Source organism: Lissotriton vulgaris, chromosome 5, assembly GCF_964263255.1.
Source record: "Lissotriton vulgaris chromosome 5, aLisVul1.2, whole genome shotgun sequence".
NCBI lineage: Eukaryota > Metazoa > Chordata > Amphibia > Caudata > Salamandridae > Lissotriton > Lissotriton vulgaris.
Genome location: NC_141693.1, coordinates 144,553,178 through 144,570,287, shown reverse-complemented (window position 1 = coordinate 144,570,287; position 17,110 = coordinate 144,553,178). Strand labels below are relative to the sequence as shown.

At 52.6% G+C, this 17,110-nt stretch overlaps 1 protein-coding gene across 1 annotated transcript in view; it reads left to right on the top strand.

The window, feature by feature from the left end:
• The window catches only part of RABGAP1 (RAB GTPase activating protein 1), a 967,778-nt gene that overhangs the window by 680,705 nt on the left and 269,963 nt on the right, over positions 1-17,110 (top strand). Inside the window, exon 18 of the mRNA XM_086921082.1 lies at positions 9,598-9,741. Coding sequence (XP_086777208.1) covers positions 9,598-9,741 — 144 coding nt within the window. The remainder of the gene's footprint in view (positions 1-9,597; positions 9,742-17,110) is intronic.

The window sequence follows — 17,110 nt, the reverse complement described above, 5'->3', positions numbered from 1 at the left end:
TACAGGCTTGTACCCTATCAGTGCTTGCACCAGACCCCTCTGAGGGTCTTTCAAACTTGTTGATATCTCGAAATAAATTCTCAGGCCCGGCTGGGTACTGAAAACAAAATATAGTACTGATTGGAGTCTATATATTTATATTTGTCCTATTGATAACTTAACCCTACGGACCTCTGTTGTCTTAAATAAATGATTGCCCAAGGTCCTTAGGTACTTATTTGGGTCCCCCTTGTTTGTAAAAATATAATTTACCTACTGGCATACCTATGTGTCACAGGGTGACTTGCATCTGCAGCAGTCCAGTCCGATTCACGTGATTGATCAGCTTGTTTACGCTCCTTGCGCTGATTAGCAATTTTCCTAACAAAGTTATTTGCTGCCTTTGGTGTAGAGAGGATAGTCGGCTTGCCCTCCCAGTTTATCCTCAGTCGCGCAGGATATAGCATTGCATATTCTATCTGCATGGTGCGTAGTTTAGCCTTTACATTTGCGAACTCCTTGCGTGCCTGTTGCACCGCCATGGTGTAGTCAGGATAGAATTCCAATTGGTTACCTTGGTAGTTCACGTGCTGTTTTTCTCTTGCCATACGTAATATACAGTCACGATCACGATAATGTAAAATTCGGGCCACTATTGGTCTGGGCGCCGCTCCTGGAGGCGGACGGGGGGCCAGTGATCTGTGGGCTCGCTCCACTTTGAAAAGCGGGGATAGCTGTTCTGCACCAAATATTGCCCGACATAGGTCCTCTACATAAGGCTCCATGCGGCCTGTGTTTGTTGACTCAGGGACGCCCGCGATTCAGACGTTATTGCGGCGGGAGCGCGCCTCCAAATCCTCAGCCTTGCTTTTTATCACTTCCAGTACTTTCTCCATGCCGCTGCATTTGATAGTGTTCGCTTGTGCCTCATCTTCTACCGCCGATAGTCGATTCTCAGCTTCTTCTAGCCTCTCACTCTGTCTGTCCAGTTTTGTTGCCATGTTGTCCACGCGGCATGTGAGGTGTCCAGTTTGCCATTAATATCCTGCAGACTTGTTTGAATAGCCTTCAGGATGGACTCCATGTTAGGCTCTGTGGCCCCTTCTGTTTCTGCTTCGGTGTCAGACTGAGTTGTAGGCCCTCGAACCGATCGCCGTGATTAAAAAGTCAGTATTGGTTGTTGCTTATCCGGTTTCCCCATTGTGCACAAAGTGGGTTTCTAACGGGTGGTCAGTAGTGCAATATCGGGTCGCAAACACTGTCTCTTTTCGCACCTCAGTACCTGTATCACCGGCAACGTATTGTGGGTTGCACTGTGATGCTATAGATATAGTCGAGAGTCCCCTTATTTTGGGCCGGATGTTAGGCGTGTGTCGTCGCTGGTTAAGGAATTCAAAACATAGCAGTGATCCTACTAGACAGATTAGTTGAGATCTCTTGGCCCAGCAGTACTATTTACGTTGAGAAGTCGAGGACTGCATATTGCAAGCACCTAGAAGCGTTGTGATCGATGCGCAAAGCCAGTGCCATCTAACAACTATCCCGGCGATGGTTGTAGGAGTGTGCATGAGCTTATGGATGTTCGCTCCCTCCTAAGCCCCACGGCATTGAGGGTTCTGAACCTAGTTACCCTTCGGTTATCACTAGTGCAGACGCAGTCACTTCCACAAAATGGCCGCTCTCAATCCACACCATGCATGTCCCCGCAGTTTGATGATCAACAGTATCGAGCCTCTTGATTTATTGGCCTTACACAATATGCAGGACAAAGAGCGCCGCAAGTTTAAAACATGCCGTGAAAGTATCTTGCAGTGAGGCGTGCTATCATTCCAGACGCTGAACAGGGGTTTTCTAAAGGGGCCATTGCATGCGTAGCCGTTAGGGCTGTTTGGTCTGTTAGTTCGGAGAGCACCTCGCAGGTCTTAATGCCGTGTTTTTGTGATGATACAGAAAAGCAATGGGCAATTACTTTTGTAAAGCCTCATTTGTGTAGGCCTACGGCAATCCTGAAGCGCATCCGAAGAGGTACATGGGAGCTCACAGCTCAGGCCCGAAATGGCAAGTTAGTTATGGGCACGCCATCTTAGGTCACTGCTTGTGTGTTTATCGCTGAGCCCCAGATCAGGCCACAAAGTCCCTGAATCTCACCGTGATAATGCCGTTCGCTCCCACTGCTAGTCTCCGCATTCCAATGTCTGGCCGTTTCTCTGTTTGTTGTGGTCTTTTGAGTCTCTAATTACCGGACTCCGTGTATTCTCCGATCTGTGGTCGCCATCTTGTTTTTCAAAGGCTGCAGCATCTGATAACCCTGGGATGATTTTTGCTGTTTCTTACCGGCTGATTTACTGCCAGTGCCGCCCTGTGGCTTCCCGGTGCCTTCCGACGTCTGTTTCTGTGTTCGGTTTCATTTAGGGTGCTTTTACGCCGTTAATGGAAGTCAGGACATAGATCTGCCCGGCAGAACTGCCTCAGTAGTCAGCATTCCGCTGTGCGCCCTCTGGCGCTCCCCTGTAGGAGGTTATTTTAGCCAGAATGAAGGCTTCTTCGTTACTATTGGCCATTTTCAGAGCTCAAATACCCTCTTGGGAGCAGTTACAGTCTCAGCCTCTGCATTGTACACCATTTTAATTTGCTGTACCACTTGGAGCATTCTTAAATTTGGTGTCTGGCCCGGATTCCTTGGGGCTTGTAACAAGCAAGGTGATCTCTCTTGCGTTTTGTCATTGCAGTTAATGCAAACAGCACAACTCCAGTTTTCTGCTTCAAAGACTGCAGAACTAGTTCTTTATTCTGCAAAGACAAAGGGTGCTGCCTAACTTTAAGCACAAGGGATAACGAAAATACCATTGAAAGGCCTGTGGCTTTCTAGAGATTTCATGACCTTTAGAATTGAATTCAGACGCTTAATTTCCCAGTGTCTGCTCCACCAGAGACGATGATCGAGAAGCAGACAATTTGCCTTCTCAGCAGCAAACCGATTCTGGTGTGTATGTTGACCAGACGCATAATAGTGGGCTGGATACACACTCTTTTCCAGAGTTAATTTCCTGTCCTTGATGGTCCATGTACCCCTGAACAGGTACAATTTGTTTTTATTTTTTTAGCAGTCATCATGAAGGGAGGTGAATTGGAGCCACAAGTCTAATCTGTTTATGCAGATTTTCTCAGAAAAGCTAACTTCAGAATCAATTTGATCTTTCAGTGAGGGTGTAGTGAGGGTATTTGGAAAGATTGATAAAAACACCTATTAGCTCCTGCATTCTCAATCTGCCTTTAATAAGCATAATCATGCACCTTCTGATGCTCATCGTGCACCTGAGAGTTCGATAGTACAGGTGTCTATCCACTACCCTGAGTTCCACCTGGAAGGGAGTGCCTTGGTGCTTTTGGCTGATAGGTTCGCTTTAAGGGTAACAAATGCTATACTTCTGTAAGCTGCATATGCTTTTCCATAAGGGAAGTATTGGCTTTCTAGGTAATCATTTTGGGAGAGTCTATGTGGGGCTCATTCACTGCATTGGCACAGAATGGCTTGGGTGTAGCCAAATAGGGCATGACAACTGGACTCAACTAAGTAAACATTGCTGTACATCCCAATGACATAGGTGTAGTTCTGAAGCACCATGTGTGGATGAGATGTCCAGATCCAGATTTTTGATAGGGCATTTTTGGCCAAAGGCTCATCGGAGAGATGATAGATTGCTCTGTAAAGATTTTGAAATTAAGTCATGCCAATGTGAAAGCTCCAGGTCTTGTTTCCCCTCCCAAGAAATTCCCTCAGCCATGCTATGAATTTCAGGAGTGGAGCAGTTAAACAGGCCGCTGGCAGCAGATCCAAACTGAGAAGCAGTTGTGTTGCCGGTAGAAAGAAAAAACTATCTTCAGTCCTCATATTTTTCCACTTCCACAACCCCAAAACCGCTCCCTCGTCTCTGCTGTTCGCTCCCCCGACTCTGCTGTTCGCTCCCCGACTCTGCTGTTCGCTCCCCGACTCTGCTGTTCGCTCCCCGACTCTGCTCCCCGACTCTGCTGTTCGCTCCCCGACCTGCTGTTCGCTCCCCGACCTGCTGTTCGCTCCCCGACTCTGCTGTTCGCTCCCCGACTCTGCTGTTCGCTCCCCGACTCTGCTGTTCGCTCCCCGTCTCTGCTGTTCGCTCCCCCGTCTCTGCTGTTCGCTCCCCCGTCTCTGCTGTTCGCTCCCCCGTCTCTGCTGTTCGCTCCCCCGACTCTGCTGTTCGCTCCCCCGTCTCTGCTGTTCGCTCCCCCGTCTCTGCTGTTCGCTCCCCCGTCTCTGCTGTTCGCTCCCCCGTCTCTGCTGTTCGCTCCCCCGTCTCTGCTGTTCGCTCCCCCGTCTCTGCTGTTCGCTCCCCCGTCTCTGCTGTACGCTCCCCCGTCTCTGCTATTCGCTCCCCCTGTCTCTGCTGTTCGCTCCCCCGTCTATGCTGTTCGCTCCCCCTGTCTCTGCTGTTCGCTCCCCCTGTCTCTGCTGTTCGCTCCCCCTGTCTCTGTTGTTCGCTCCCTCTGTCTCTGTTGTTCGCTCCCCCCGTCTCTGCTGTTCGCTCCCCCCGTCTCTGCTGTTCGCTCCCCCGTCTCTGCTGTTCGCTCCCCCCGTCTCTGCTGTTCGCTCCCCCCGTCTCTGCTGTTCGCTCCCCCGTCTCTGCTGTTCGCTCCCCCGTCTCTGCTGTTCGCTCCCCCGTCTCTGCTGTTCGCTCCCCCGTCTCTGCTGTTCGCTCCCCCGTCTCTGCTGTTCGCTCCCCCGTCTCTGCTGTTCGCTCCCCCGTCTCTGCTGTTCGCTCCCCCCGTCTCTGCTGTTAGCTCCCCCCGTCTCTGCTGTTAGCTCCCCCCGTCTCTGCTGTTAGCTCCCCCCGTCTCTGCTGTTAGCTCCCCCCGTCTCTGCTGTTAGCTCCCCCCGTCTCTGCTGTTAGCTCCCCCCGTCTCTGCTGTTCTCTCCCCCGTCTCTGCTGTTCTCTCTCCCGCCTCTTCTGTTCTCTCCCCCGTCTCTGCTGTTCTCTCTCCCGCCTCTTCTGTTCTCTCCCCGTCTCTGCTGTTCTCTCCCCCGTCTCTGCTGATCTCTCCCCCGTCTCTGCTGATCTCTCCCCCGTCTCTGCTGATCTCTCCCCCGTCTCTGCTGATCTCTCCCCCGTCTCTGCTGATCTCTCCCCCGTCTCTGCTGATCTCTCCCCCGTCTCTGCTGATCTCTCCCCCGTCTCTGCTGATCTCTCCCCCGTCTCTGCTGATCTCTCCCCCGTCTCTGCTGATCTCTCCCCGTCTCTGCTGATCTCTCCCCCGTCTCTGCTGTTCTCTTCCCGTCTCTACTGTTCTCTCGACCCGTCTCTACTGTTCTGTAGAAAAAAATATATTTTTTAGGGGTTCACTGATGCACCTGGTCCCCCCCCCCATCGCTGGAGTTCGCTATTCCCCCCTCCTCCCCCCCCTTCGCTGGTGTTCGCTCTCTTCTCCCCCCCCCATCGCTGGTGTTCGCTCTCCCCCCCTCCTCCCCCCCCCTTCGCTGGTGTTCACTCTCTTCCCCCCTTCGCTGGTGTTCGCTCTCTTCCCCCCTTCGCTGGTGTTCGCTCTCGTCCCCCCCTTCGCTGGTGTTCGCTCTCTTCCCCCCTTCGCTGGTGTTCGCTCTCGTCCCCCCCATCGCTGGTGTTCGCTCTCTTCCCCCCCCATCGCTGGTGTTCGCTCTCTTCCCCCCCCTCATCGCTGGTGTTCATCTCCCCTGCCCCCTTCCCCCATCGCTGGTGTTCATCTCCCCTGCCCCCTTCCCCCATCGCTGGTGTTCGCCCCCCCCCCCATCGCTGGTGTTCGCCCCCCCCCATCGCTGGTGTTCGCCCCCCCCCATCGCTGGTGTTCGCTCCCCCCCATCGCTGGTGTTCGCTCCCCCCTTCATCGCTGGTGTTCGCGCTCCCCCCCCATCGCTGGTGTTCGCTCCCCCCCTGTTCGCTCCCCCCCCCATCTCTGGTGTTCGCTCCCCCCCTATCGCTGGTGTTCGCTCCCCCCCCCATCGCTGGTGTTCGCCCCTCCATCGATGGTGTTCGCTCCCCCCCCCCCCATCGATGGTGTTAGCTCCCCCCCCATCGATGGTGTTCGCTCCCCCCCCATCGATGGTGTTCGCTTCCCCCCCCCAATCACTGGTGTTCGCTCCCCCCCCAATCACTGGTGTTCGCTCCCCCCCCCAATCGCTGGTGTTCGCTCCCCCCCAATCGCTGGTGTTCGCTCCCCCCCCCAATCACTGGTGTTCGCTCCCCCCTCCAATCGCTTGTTCGCCCCCCCCCCCCCCCCGTCGCTGGAGTTCACTCCCCCCATCGCTGAAGTTCGCTCCCCCATCGCTGCTGTTTGCTTCCCCCATCTCTGCTGTTCATCTCCCCCATCGCTGCTGTTCATCTCCCCCCATCGCTGCTGTTTCCCCCACCATCGCTGCTGTTCGCTCCCCCCCATTGCTGATGTTTGCTCCCCCTATTGCTGCTGTTCGCTCCCCCCTATTCCCTATTGCTGCTGTTCGCTCCCCCCCATTGCTGCTGTTCGCTCCCCCCATTGCTGCTGTTCGCTCCCCCCATTGCTGCTGTTCGCTCCCCCCCATTGCTGCTGTTCGCTCCCCCCATTGCTGCTGTTCGCTCCCCCCATTGCTGCTGTTCGCTCCCCCCATTGCTGCTGTTCGCTCCCCCCATTGCTGCTGTTCGCTCCCCCCATCGCTGCTGTTCGCTCCCACCATCGCTGCTGTTCGCTCCCCCCCATTGCTGCTGTTCGCTCCCCCCCCATTGCTGCTGTTCGCTCCCCCATCTCTCCTGTTTGCTCCCCCCCCATCGCTGGTGTTCGCCCCCCCCATCGCTGGTGTTCGCCCCCCCATATCGCTGGTGTTCCCCCCCCCCATCGCTGGTGTTCGCCCTCCCCCCCAATCGCTGGTGTTCGCCCCCCCCAATCGCTGGTGTTCGCCCCCCCATTGCTGGTGTTCGTCCCCCCCCCCCATTGCTGGTGTTCGCCCCCCCACCCCATTGCTGGTGTTCGCCCCCCCATCGCTGGTGTTCGCCCCCCCATCGCTGGTGTTCGCCCCCCCCCATCGCTGGTGTTCGCCCCCCCATATCGCTGGTGTTCGCCCCCCCATATCGCTGGTGTTCCCCCCCCATCGCTGTTGTTCGCCCCCCCATATCGCTGGTGTTCCCCCCCCCCCCCCCCCCATCGCTGGTGTTCGCCCCCCCCATCGCTGGTGTTCGCCCCCCCCATCGCTGGTGTTCGCCCCCCCCATCGCTGGTGTTCGCCCCCCCCATCGCTGGTGTTCGCCCCCCCCCATCGCTGGTGTTCGCCCCCCCCCCATCGCTGGTGTTCGCCCCCCCCCCATCGCTGGTGTTCGCCCCCCCCCATATCGCTGGTGTTCCCCCCCCCATCGCTGGTGTTCGCCCCCCCCCATCGCTGGTGTTCGCCCCCCCCCATCGCTGGTGTTCGCCCTCCCCCCCAATCGCTGGTGTTCGCCCCCCCCATTGCTGGTGTTCGCCCCCTCACCCCCATCGCTGGTGTTCGCCCCCCCCCCCATCGCTGGTGTTCGCCCCCCCCATCGCTGGTGTTCGCCCCCCCCCATATCGCTGGTGTTCGCCCCCCCCATATCGCTGGTGTTCGCCCCCCCATATTGCTGGTGTTCGCCCCCCCATATCGCTGGTGTTCGCCCCCCCATATCGCTGGTGTTCGCCCCCCCATATCGCTGGTGTTCCCCCCCCCCCCATCGCTGGTGTTCGCCCTCCCCCCCAATCGCTGGTGTTCGCCCCCCCCCATCGCTGGTGTTCGCCCCCCCCTATGCTGGTGTTCGCCCCCCCCCCCTCGCTGGTGTTCGCCCCCCCCCATCGCTGGTGTTCGCCCCCCCATCGCTGGTGTTCGCCCCCCCCCCATCGCTGGTGTTCGCCCCCCCCCATGGCTGGTGTCCGCCCTCCCCCCATGGCTGGTGTCCGCCCTCCCCCCATGGCTGGTGTCCGCCCTCCCCCCATGGCTGGTGTCCGCCCTCCCCCCATGGCTGGTGTCCGCCCTCCCCCCATGGCTGGTGTTCGCCCTCCCCCCATGGCTGGTGTCCGCACTCCCCCCATGGCTGGTGTCCGCCCTCCCCCCATGGCTGGTGTCCGCCCTCCCCCCATGGCTGCTGTCCGCCCTCCCCCGATGGCTGGTGTCCGCCCTCCCCCGATGGCTGGTGTCCGCCCTCCCCCCATGGCTGGTGTCCGCCCTCCCCCCATGGCTGGTGTCCGCCCTCCCCCCATGGCTGATGTCCGCCCTCCCCCCATGGCTTATGTCCGCCCTCCCCCCATGGCTTATGTCCGCCCTCCCCCCATCGCTGATGTCTGCCCTCCCCCCATCGCTGATGTCTGCCCTCCCCCCATCGCTGATGTCTGCCCTCCCCCCATCGCTGATGTCTGCCCTCCCCCCATCGCTGATGTCTGCCCTCCCCCCATCGCTGATGTCTGCCCTCCCCCCATCGCTGGTGTCTGCCCTCCCCCCATCGCTGGTGTCTGCCCTCCCCCCATCGCTGGTGTCTGCCCTCCCCCCATCGCTGGTGTTCCCCCTCCCCCCATCGCTGGTGTTCCCCCTCCCCCCATCGCTGGTGTTCCCCCTCCCCCCATCGCTGGTGTTCCCCCTCCCCCCATCGCTGGTGTTCGCCTCCCCCGCCCCCATCTCTGCCGTTCGCTCCCCCAACATTTGCGGCAGTTCCTCCCTCCTGCAAAGTTTCCCCAGTTCAGTAGCCAACTCTCAAATATTCAATTTTCAATGACCCACATACCATTCTGCATTACCTTCCACCTAACATAATACAATTAGGATTCATACAATTCCATCTCCATGAAATGAGTGGCTTAACATTATAGTATGTCACACAATTCCCACATTGTACCTAAAAAATAGACCTATTGTCTGCAAATTCAAGACCACTGTAGGGAAATAAAATACATTTATGACGTCATAGCGGGCTTTTCAACTCAAAGGCCTAAACATGCAAACCTTTGAATGCATTCCATGTTACTCTTTCTGCCCCTCTGCTCACGCCAACCTCTGTTACATTGTTTACAGCGTCTGGGATGCAGTTTGTTGCATCGAAAAATTATATGTTAATGCAAGTAGGTGTTTTATTTTCCATGTTAAATATGTGCCTACATCTGGTACATAATTTCAGGGCCCTACTTCATCCTTGTAACATTTTACCCACTAAAAACACCATCAATGAATAAAAATGTTGTGTGTACAATATCTGTGTTTGCTTTTGATATCAAATTTGACATTTAAAGTTGACATATTTTAGCATGCTTCTGTAAATGCTTTCCAGTGACTTGTCGAAGTTGCAATGATATTTTCATTTGACGTGTCAAGCGACTTGTTGGCGTGTCATTGGTTTTAGTAGCTTCTAGTCCAAGATCTGTGCTTTTAAGAATTCAAAAATGATACTGCTTGGTGACTCCTTTATATATAAGCTTGTTTTCCTAGAAAGCACAAATTGTTAGATATTGAATCTGGGGTGAAAATGTCGGTTTTGTTTTGTCAGTATAATATAACCTTCATTATTTTTGTGAATATCTATTGTTGTTTTCACCTAATAAAATGTAAGATGAAAAGTTTTAATTGCAATCATTGCTTTATTTATTTCAGGAGTACATCCCTGATTTGTATAACCATTTCTTGGAAATCAGCCTCGAAGCACACATGTATGCCTCCCAGTGGTTTCTTACTTTGTTTACTGCAAAGTTTCCTCTCTACATGGTCTTCCACATCATTGATTTGCTTCTTTGCGAGGTTAGTGCATTATTAAATCTAAAAAAAAATTCTTCACTTCTATTCTCCTATCAAGCTTTTTTTCTTCACTTCTACTCTTCTATCTGTTGCCATTTCCCAACATATCACTGTAGTATTTATGTTAAATAGAATACGTTTTCTTATTCTTAGATGTAGGATACAAACACGTGATAGCTCAGTCCCATTTTTTTAGTTTTTTTAAAGATGTTATGTGAAAATGTTTTCCTTAATTTTATTCGTGAGAGTGACTTCCTCATCAAAAATTGGTGGCAAAAACTTTTTAGGGTAGGAGAAGTGAGCCACGATTCTGATATGTTAGCTAAAAAGGAGAGTCACCTGGATGAGGTTATCAAGCTGATCATGGATAAGAGCAATTCATGACCTTTTAAAGAACTTAAGATGTATTTGATTTGTTACATAGATTGCCTCATAGTAAATCACTCACTGAAATAGTATGCCACAAATCAAAAGAATTTGTAAGTATTTTTTATGAACAGAATTTGATTTTGCAGGTAGCAGTTTATCCCAGTTTCACAATGCTGTTAGGTCTCATTGATCAATGCTATGCTGTCAAACACATGAAATTAACAGTTCAACTAATGTTCAAATGAAAAGAAAAATTACTAATCTACCAATTAATAAACTATTATCTATTGCACTATAATCTTTGGTTCCGGAATAGCTGCTAGCCGAAAATCGCATCAATGCCTAGTCAGGGTTAGTAAACACTACATAAATACAATTAGCATCTTTTTACTTCTTTACTGTAAATGGGAGTCTGCACTGTTGTGATAATAAAAATCAAAGGTACATTCCCAATCCGGGACACCCAGACATCCTCAAAAACAGCTCCTCCAACGGTGTGGAGGAATAGAGGTTGGGAAACGCATATAAATAAATAGAAGGCGCCAAACTAGAGTTATCTACAAAAAGATAGGAGAAATCCGGACTCGTTTGAATTTTGTCCTACACTTCGTCCACGAAATAGTGCGTACAAAGTAAGTTTTCGGTCCGGGGCTCCGAGGGCCAGACTGAAAAGCAGCCCTGACCAACAAAACCAGCCACTCCTTTAGAATACTTGGGCAGTCTCTATCCACATCGCTCTGGTTTTCTCGGCTCTTTTCTCCCTCTCGGTATGCGTTATTTCTATCCTCTCTTGAAGCCTCCCAGTTAGTGTCTGCTTCAATAAGCGGCCCTAGGTTGTTCAACCGCCCCCCAGCACACTAGGAAAATGCCCGCTGGAATAAAGGGCCCGCCTTCCTTTAAAATATCGAATCATAGTTTTTACCATCTTTGATAGCACACTGGTTCAGTTATTGCTCGATTTGTGTCGGAGGGCACACCTGCAGTTCTTTAACAGGCAACGCAGAGTAGTAAATCCAGTCCAGGATTTTTGTTTTGGCTTAGCATTCTGGGGCATGCAGTACCATTGTTCAATCTGGACTTCAAGTCCCAGAATGCAGAATGAGCTACCCACGCCTGGACTCGGCAACCTACTTAGGTCTAATACTTTTTTTCTGTGAAATGGGGCCCGCTAACAAGGCTGTGCTACTTTTTCTCAGTCAATCAGCTGCTCCACGCTGGATAAATAGGAGGCTTTGTTGATTACCTGTTCACCCGTGGCCCCCTTCCCCAAGCCTTCAAAGGCCCTGGTAACCCAATTCCCCGGGGCTTCCTACTTTTTAAAAAAGGGATGGGACAGAGTGGCCCCCCTCCCTGAGCCGTTAATGGCCCAGGACCCCATCCTCTGGGGCTGGCTCGCATGCTGTGTCCCACGGAGCCCACCACCGGGGCACAGCATTTTTCCCACCTGCACTGGTGTGGGCCGGGAAAATTGTGCTTGCTGTCCCCTGGCAGGAGCATTTTTAAAACGGCTGCCAAATGGAAGCAAAAACAAAGTCTGCTCCCAATGGGGAGGAGCTTTGAAAATGCTCCTGCAGCTGGAAGCAGACTTGAGATCTTTATCCCTACCCGCACTGATGCAGGTAGAAAAGCAAATCAAGATATAGCTCCTGCCCAGAGGGAGCAGCATAAATCGCTGCTCCCTCCGGGCAGGAGCAATGCCATTAGCCGTCTGGGGCCATTAGGCTCATCCAAGAGGCCCCCAACAATTGTATGGTGGGTCCCCTGTGTGGGTACCAGAGCACTCTCCCATATTAAACGTAGGTCCCAGGGGGTGGAGTCCTTGTGGCCAGAAAGGGCTACGGGAGGGGGTGTTCCTCCCCTATAGAAAAAAAAGAAAACATGGCCATGGGGGATGGGGCCTCTAGGGCCTTTTAAAGCCTTAGGGAGGAGGTCTGCTTGGCCCTACTCCCCTTTGACAAAAGAAAAAAAATATCAGCACTGCCTGTTTTTCCCCACTCCTTCCACATTAGTAGTATGCTGCGGTGTTCCTGCCATTTTCCAGGCTAATGGACATTGTGTTTTCTGTACAACATTGAAAAACTATCTGAAGTCCTTCATGGAGGTGAATGCATCACTGATTTATTGGAGCACAGTCTCTGCTGTAGATCCTGTCGAAGGCAAGTCGGTTATTTCTTGTTGTCTCTTTGTCTGAGGGCAGAGTCTACGGTTCTCCCTTTTAATTGTTGCTGAGAATGCAAAGGCACCAAATCGCCTACAAGCTCTGCCTGTTTGGCCTGCCCCGTCCATGTCAGTAGTACGCAGTGGTGCTGACTCCTAGTGGGTTGGCCACAGGTCCTAGCCACCGGCCAGGCCCTGTTCCCAACTCCACGCTGTGCACAGGCAAAAGCTGTGCGCAGTGTGGAGTTGGCTGCCTGTGAGGGGCTTCCAGCAGGGTATGGCCTCAGGCCAGCCACTGTGGACAACCCCCTGCCACACACGGCCAAATGCCATGCTCAACGGTGGGGTTGGCTTTATGTATGGTGATAGAATAGTACTTTACTTTTAAAAAAACTGGAAAAAACAGAGGTTAAAGTGATGTTATAGTTAGGTGAATATATCAGTGAAAGCATTAACGTTTTGAACTAAAAAACAAAAACGTAAATGCACCAGTTATAGTTAGCAGCGCTAGCTATAACTTGCATCCCCACCATGCACTGCTTGTGGCCTCACAGCTCACATCACTCATGACATGTTCTATGACATCATTTATGACATCACCGATGCCATCTTAAATGACATCATTAATGACCTTGCCTATGACAACATCAAAGCTTCTTTTGTACGCATTAATCTATAAACTTGTTTGGCATTAGAGGCCTGAAAGTTAAGTACAAAATAGCTCAGAGTAATATGAAGCATAATTAATACCATTACAAATACAACTCTCGTAGGAGTAGCGAACATGCATTACGTGCAGCATTGATCCTATACCATACACGTCTCTGGTAGCCAAGTTCACAATCAATCACATATATATGGGAAACCCTCATTGCATATGGAGTTCAATATGTATAGAACTGTTGAGGAAAAAGTAGTCTGTTCCAAAAATAATGCCCTACTACGGACAGCTTTTATCTGAAAAAAACAGTTAGGTATAGATTCCTTACCTTAGAATTACCCCCAGGCGTCAGACTGGATCCGGAAAGTTTTTCGTCAGCAGTACCCCTGCACGTTGAAAGGTGGCGTCGGTCGGCTCCGCGTTCGTCGTGGTCGCTGGAATGACATTGTGGTAGCTACTTAGACATTTTTTGACTGAATTTTTTGCGACTATTGTCGACTTTGTTTTTGAGTCTAACATAGACTCCTGGTGCTCGAGGGATGCCCGGCTACGGAGGATGGGAGCGTCCTATGCAGTGGTGTTGCGTAGGGCGGCAGAGGCCTAAACCTCGAGCTACCTACAGTGGCATTCAGAACTAACCTCCTGACAGAGGTTCTTCAGCCCGCAGTGAGCTCTTCGGAGCCCCAGCTGCCGTCTGATGAGGCCCTACAGACATCCTTTTGGGCACTTGGTACAGGCCCAACACAGGGGATCGTGTGGATAGGATGGTTGCCCGATGCCCCCGCCCGGCCCCGGGTGACCCCACATACCTCTCCCAACATCCCTCTCCCGAGAGCTTGGTAGTCCAAGCTTCAACGTCCCAAAGTGCCTTCCCTAATGCACCACCGGACAGGGATTCCAAGAAGTTGTATCAGCTTGGGAAGAGGTTTTCTTCCTCTAGCTTAGGTCTGCGGTCGGTATACACTGCATGCCTGTTGGGCCGTTATTCCTACTCAGTGTGGGATACGGTGGCTCAATTGCTGCCTCTGTGTCCGGAGGAGGCCCGAGCCATTCTCTGTGCTATTGCCGAAGGGAGAGACGCAGCAAAGTTTACCATCCGCTGTGGACTGGACATTGCTGACTCACTGGGTAGGATCATTTCAACGTCGGTGGCCGATGCAGTCACGCCTTGTTGAGATCGACTAGTTTTTCTTGGGATGTCCAGAAAACTTTGATGGACATGCCCTTTGATGGCCGTTGTGCTAGGGCGCTTCAAAGATACTCGGGCTCTGGCCAAGTCCTTGGGCCTCTCCACCACGCACCCTGCACGGTCTGCCTTTCACCCCTTTGGTGGCCAAGGAAGGGGTGCCCCAAAACGTTCCTTTCAGAGCCCCAGGCCAGCGTAAGCTGTTCAACCTCAGTGCAGCTGGGGACGTTTGAACCACTGACGTGGTTCTGGGGGCCAGCGGGCGGGCCAGTCCACCACTGCTAACTCTGCAGCAGCCTCCAAACCCTCCTAGTCCGACCTTTCAGGCCCATCAAACACCAGTGGACGGCAGGATCCACCATCACCTCCTCCACTGGCACACCATCACGTCGGACAGGTTGGTTTTGCAGATAGTCCGAAGGGGCTACTCCCCTCCACCCCCCCCCCTCCCCCTTCGAGACTACCCCTCCAGCCATGCCACCCCAGTACCATTGCATGTCTGGTGAACACCTGGCCCTTCTCCAACAGGAAGTTACGGCTCTCTTGGCCAAGGGAGCCATCAAGGGCGTTCTTGCCCCAGAAGTAGGTCGTGGTTGCTATTCCCACTACTTTCTGGTGCCCGAGAAGGACAATGGCCTGTGTTCTGTCTTGGATCTCAGGGACGTCAACCGCTTCCTCCGGAAGGAGAAGTTAAAAATGTTGACCCTGGCTCAGGTCTCGTCTGCCCTGGAGACTGGATGGTAGAGTTGGACTTGCAAGACACTTATTTTCACATCCCCGTCCTGCCGACCCACGGCAGTTCACGGTAGGTCACGAGCATTTTCAGTTCACTATGCTCCCCTTTGGCCTTACCAGCTCCCCTCGGGTGTTCATGAAAGTGATGGCGGTGGTCGCAGCTCATCTGCGCAGATCAGGGGTTCCAGTTTTCCCCTATCTCGAGGACTGGTTGTTTAAGGTGGTCTCGACCCAGGCAGTTGTCTCCCACCTCCAGACTACGGCCGACCTCCTGCATTCGCTGGGGTTCTCCATCAACGTACTGAAGTCACACCTGACCCCCTCTTAGATGCTCCTCTTCATCGGAGCGGTTCTGGACACAACGCAGTTTCGGGTTTCTCCTCCCGAACAGCGAGTCTGGTATATTCGGGCTATGATTCCGATCTTTCAGCCTCTATCCCGGGTTTCGGTCAGGATGACCCTCAGGCTGCTGGGCCTCATGGTCTCCTGCATCCTGCTGGTCGATCACATCAGGTGGCATATGTGGGCTCTGCAGTGGGACAGGAAGTTCCTGTGGGCACAGCATTGGGGGAATCTGTCCGATTGCATTTGATTTCGGAGGGCACTGCACGACGTTTCCAGAGGTGGCTCACAAACCAGGATTGGGCCAACGACAGATCCCTCATCCCTCCCCAACCAGAACACACAGTGGTGACAGACACATCCCTTCTGGGATGGAACGGCCACATGGGAGAGGCAAAGATCAGAGGCCTATGGTCTCCGGCGGAGTCCGAGCTCCACATCAAACTTCTGGAGCTTCGGGCGATCAGTCTTGAACTGAAGCATTCCTTCCCTCTGTCCGATGAACAGTAGTGCAGGTGTTGACGGATAACACCACCGCATGTGGTACTGCAGCAAACAAGGCGAGATAGGTTCCAGGACCCCATGTCAAGAGCCCCTCTGTCTCTGGACATGGCTCACTTAACTCCAGGGCAGACAAACTCAGCCGCAGGTGCGTGATGGATCACAGATGGCGTCTTCACTTGGAGGTGGTGCAAGGTCTCTTTCAACAGTGGGGAGAGCCTTGGTTAGATCTATTTGCAACCGAACACGCAATGTCAGCAATTCTGCACGTTGGAATTTTCAAGGCTGCACTCGCTAGGCAACGCTTTTCGTCGCAAGTGGAGTTGCTGTCTTCTATATACCTTTCCGCCTATACCACTTCTGCCCAGAGTGCTGAAGAAGATCAAGCGCAACCGGGCTCAAGTCATTCTGGAGAACTGGAGTTCTCACTTGTGGACTGGTGTCTGCATCCTGCTGAGCACCCACAAGTCTTGCTAACTTATTTTGCAGGTGGGGCACACAAACATAGACCTTTTTACCACAGCGGAAAACGCAAAATGCTGAGACTTCACTGCCAGGTTTCCGGATCCCCAGTCCATAGGCAGTGCTCTGTGGATGAACTGGTGAATGATATTTGCCTATTCTTTTCCTCCTTTCCCAATCATTCCGTATGTGGTAAGGAAGCTGAGACAAACACCTGTCACCCTAAACCTGGTAGCTCCAATGTGGACCAGACAACCATGGTTCTCAACCCTGCTCCAGACGTTCATTGTCCCTCACAAAAAGCTCCCCAACAGACCGGAGCTTCTCTGTCAATACCACTGCCAGATCAGGCACCCAGACCCCGGCAGCTCCCCTAGCGATTTGGCCCCGGAGATCCTGGAGTTTGGTTACCTTGGTTTGCTTGGGAGTGCATGGACATACTGAGAGAATCCCTTAAGCCCATCAAACCCACTAGCAACACTGCTAGGTGGGAGTGTTTTGTTTACTACTGTACACCAAACCGCATAAACCTGCTCCCCCCTACAGTGCAGGACATCATTTACCTCCTACACAGCAAAGGTCCGAGTTAGCTTACATTTCAATCAGGCTAAACCTAGCCACCATTGCTGCATATATACAGAACAGGGAACATTCATCCCTCTCCAAAATACCCATTATTAAAGCATTTATGGCAGGTCTAAAGTGTTTCATTCCACCAAGGGTAGCCCCTGCCCCTATCTGGAAACTCAACATTGTCATTACTAGATTGAGGGGGCACCCTTTCAAGCCATTACATGCATGTCCTCTGCATTTTGTGATTACAACTAGCAACATCCAAGTCCAACACTAGATAGCATGAGTATGCGGAGCATCTGAATCTAAAGCACTACATGAAAGAAACGGATGCTAACAGGATAGGTAACATACCTTTCTGAGTAGACTAGAATACATTTGGTAAA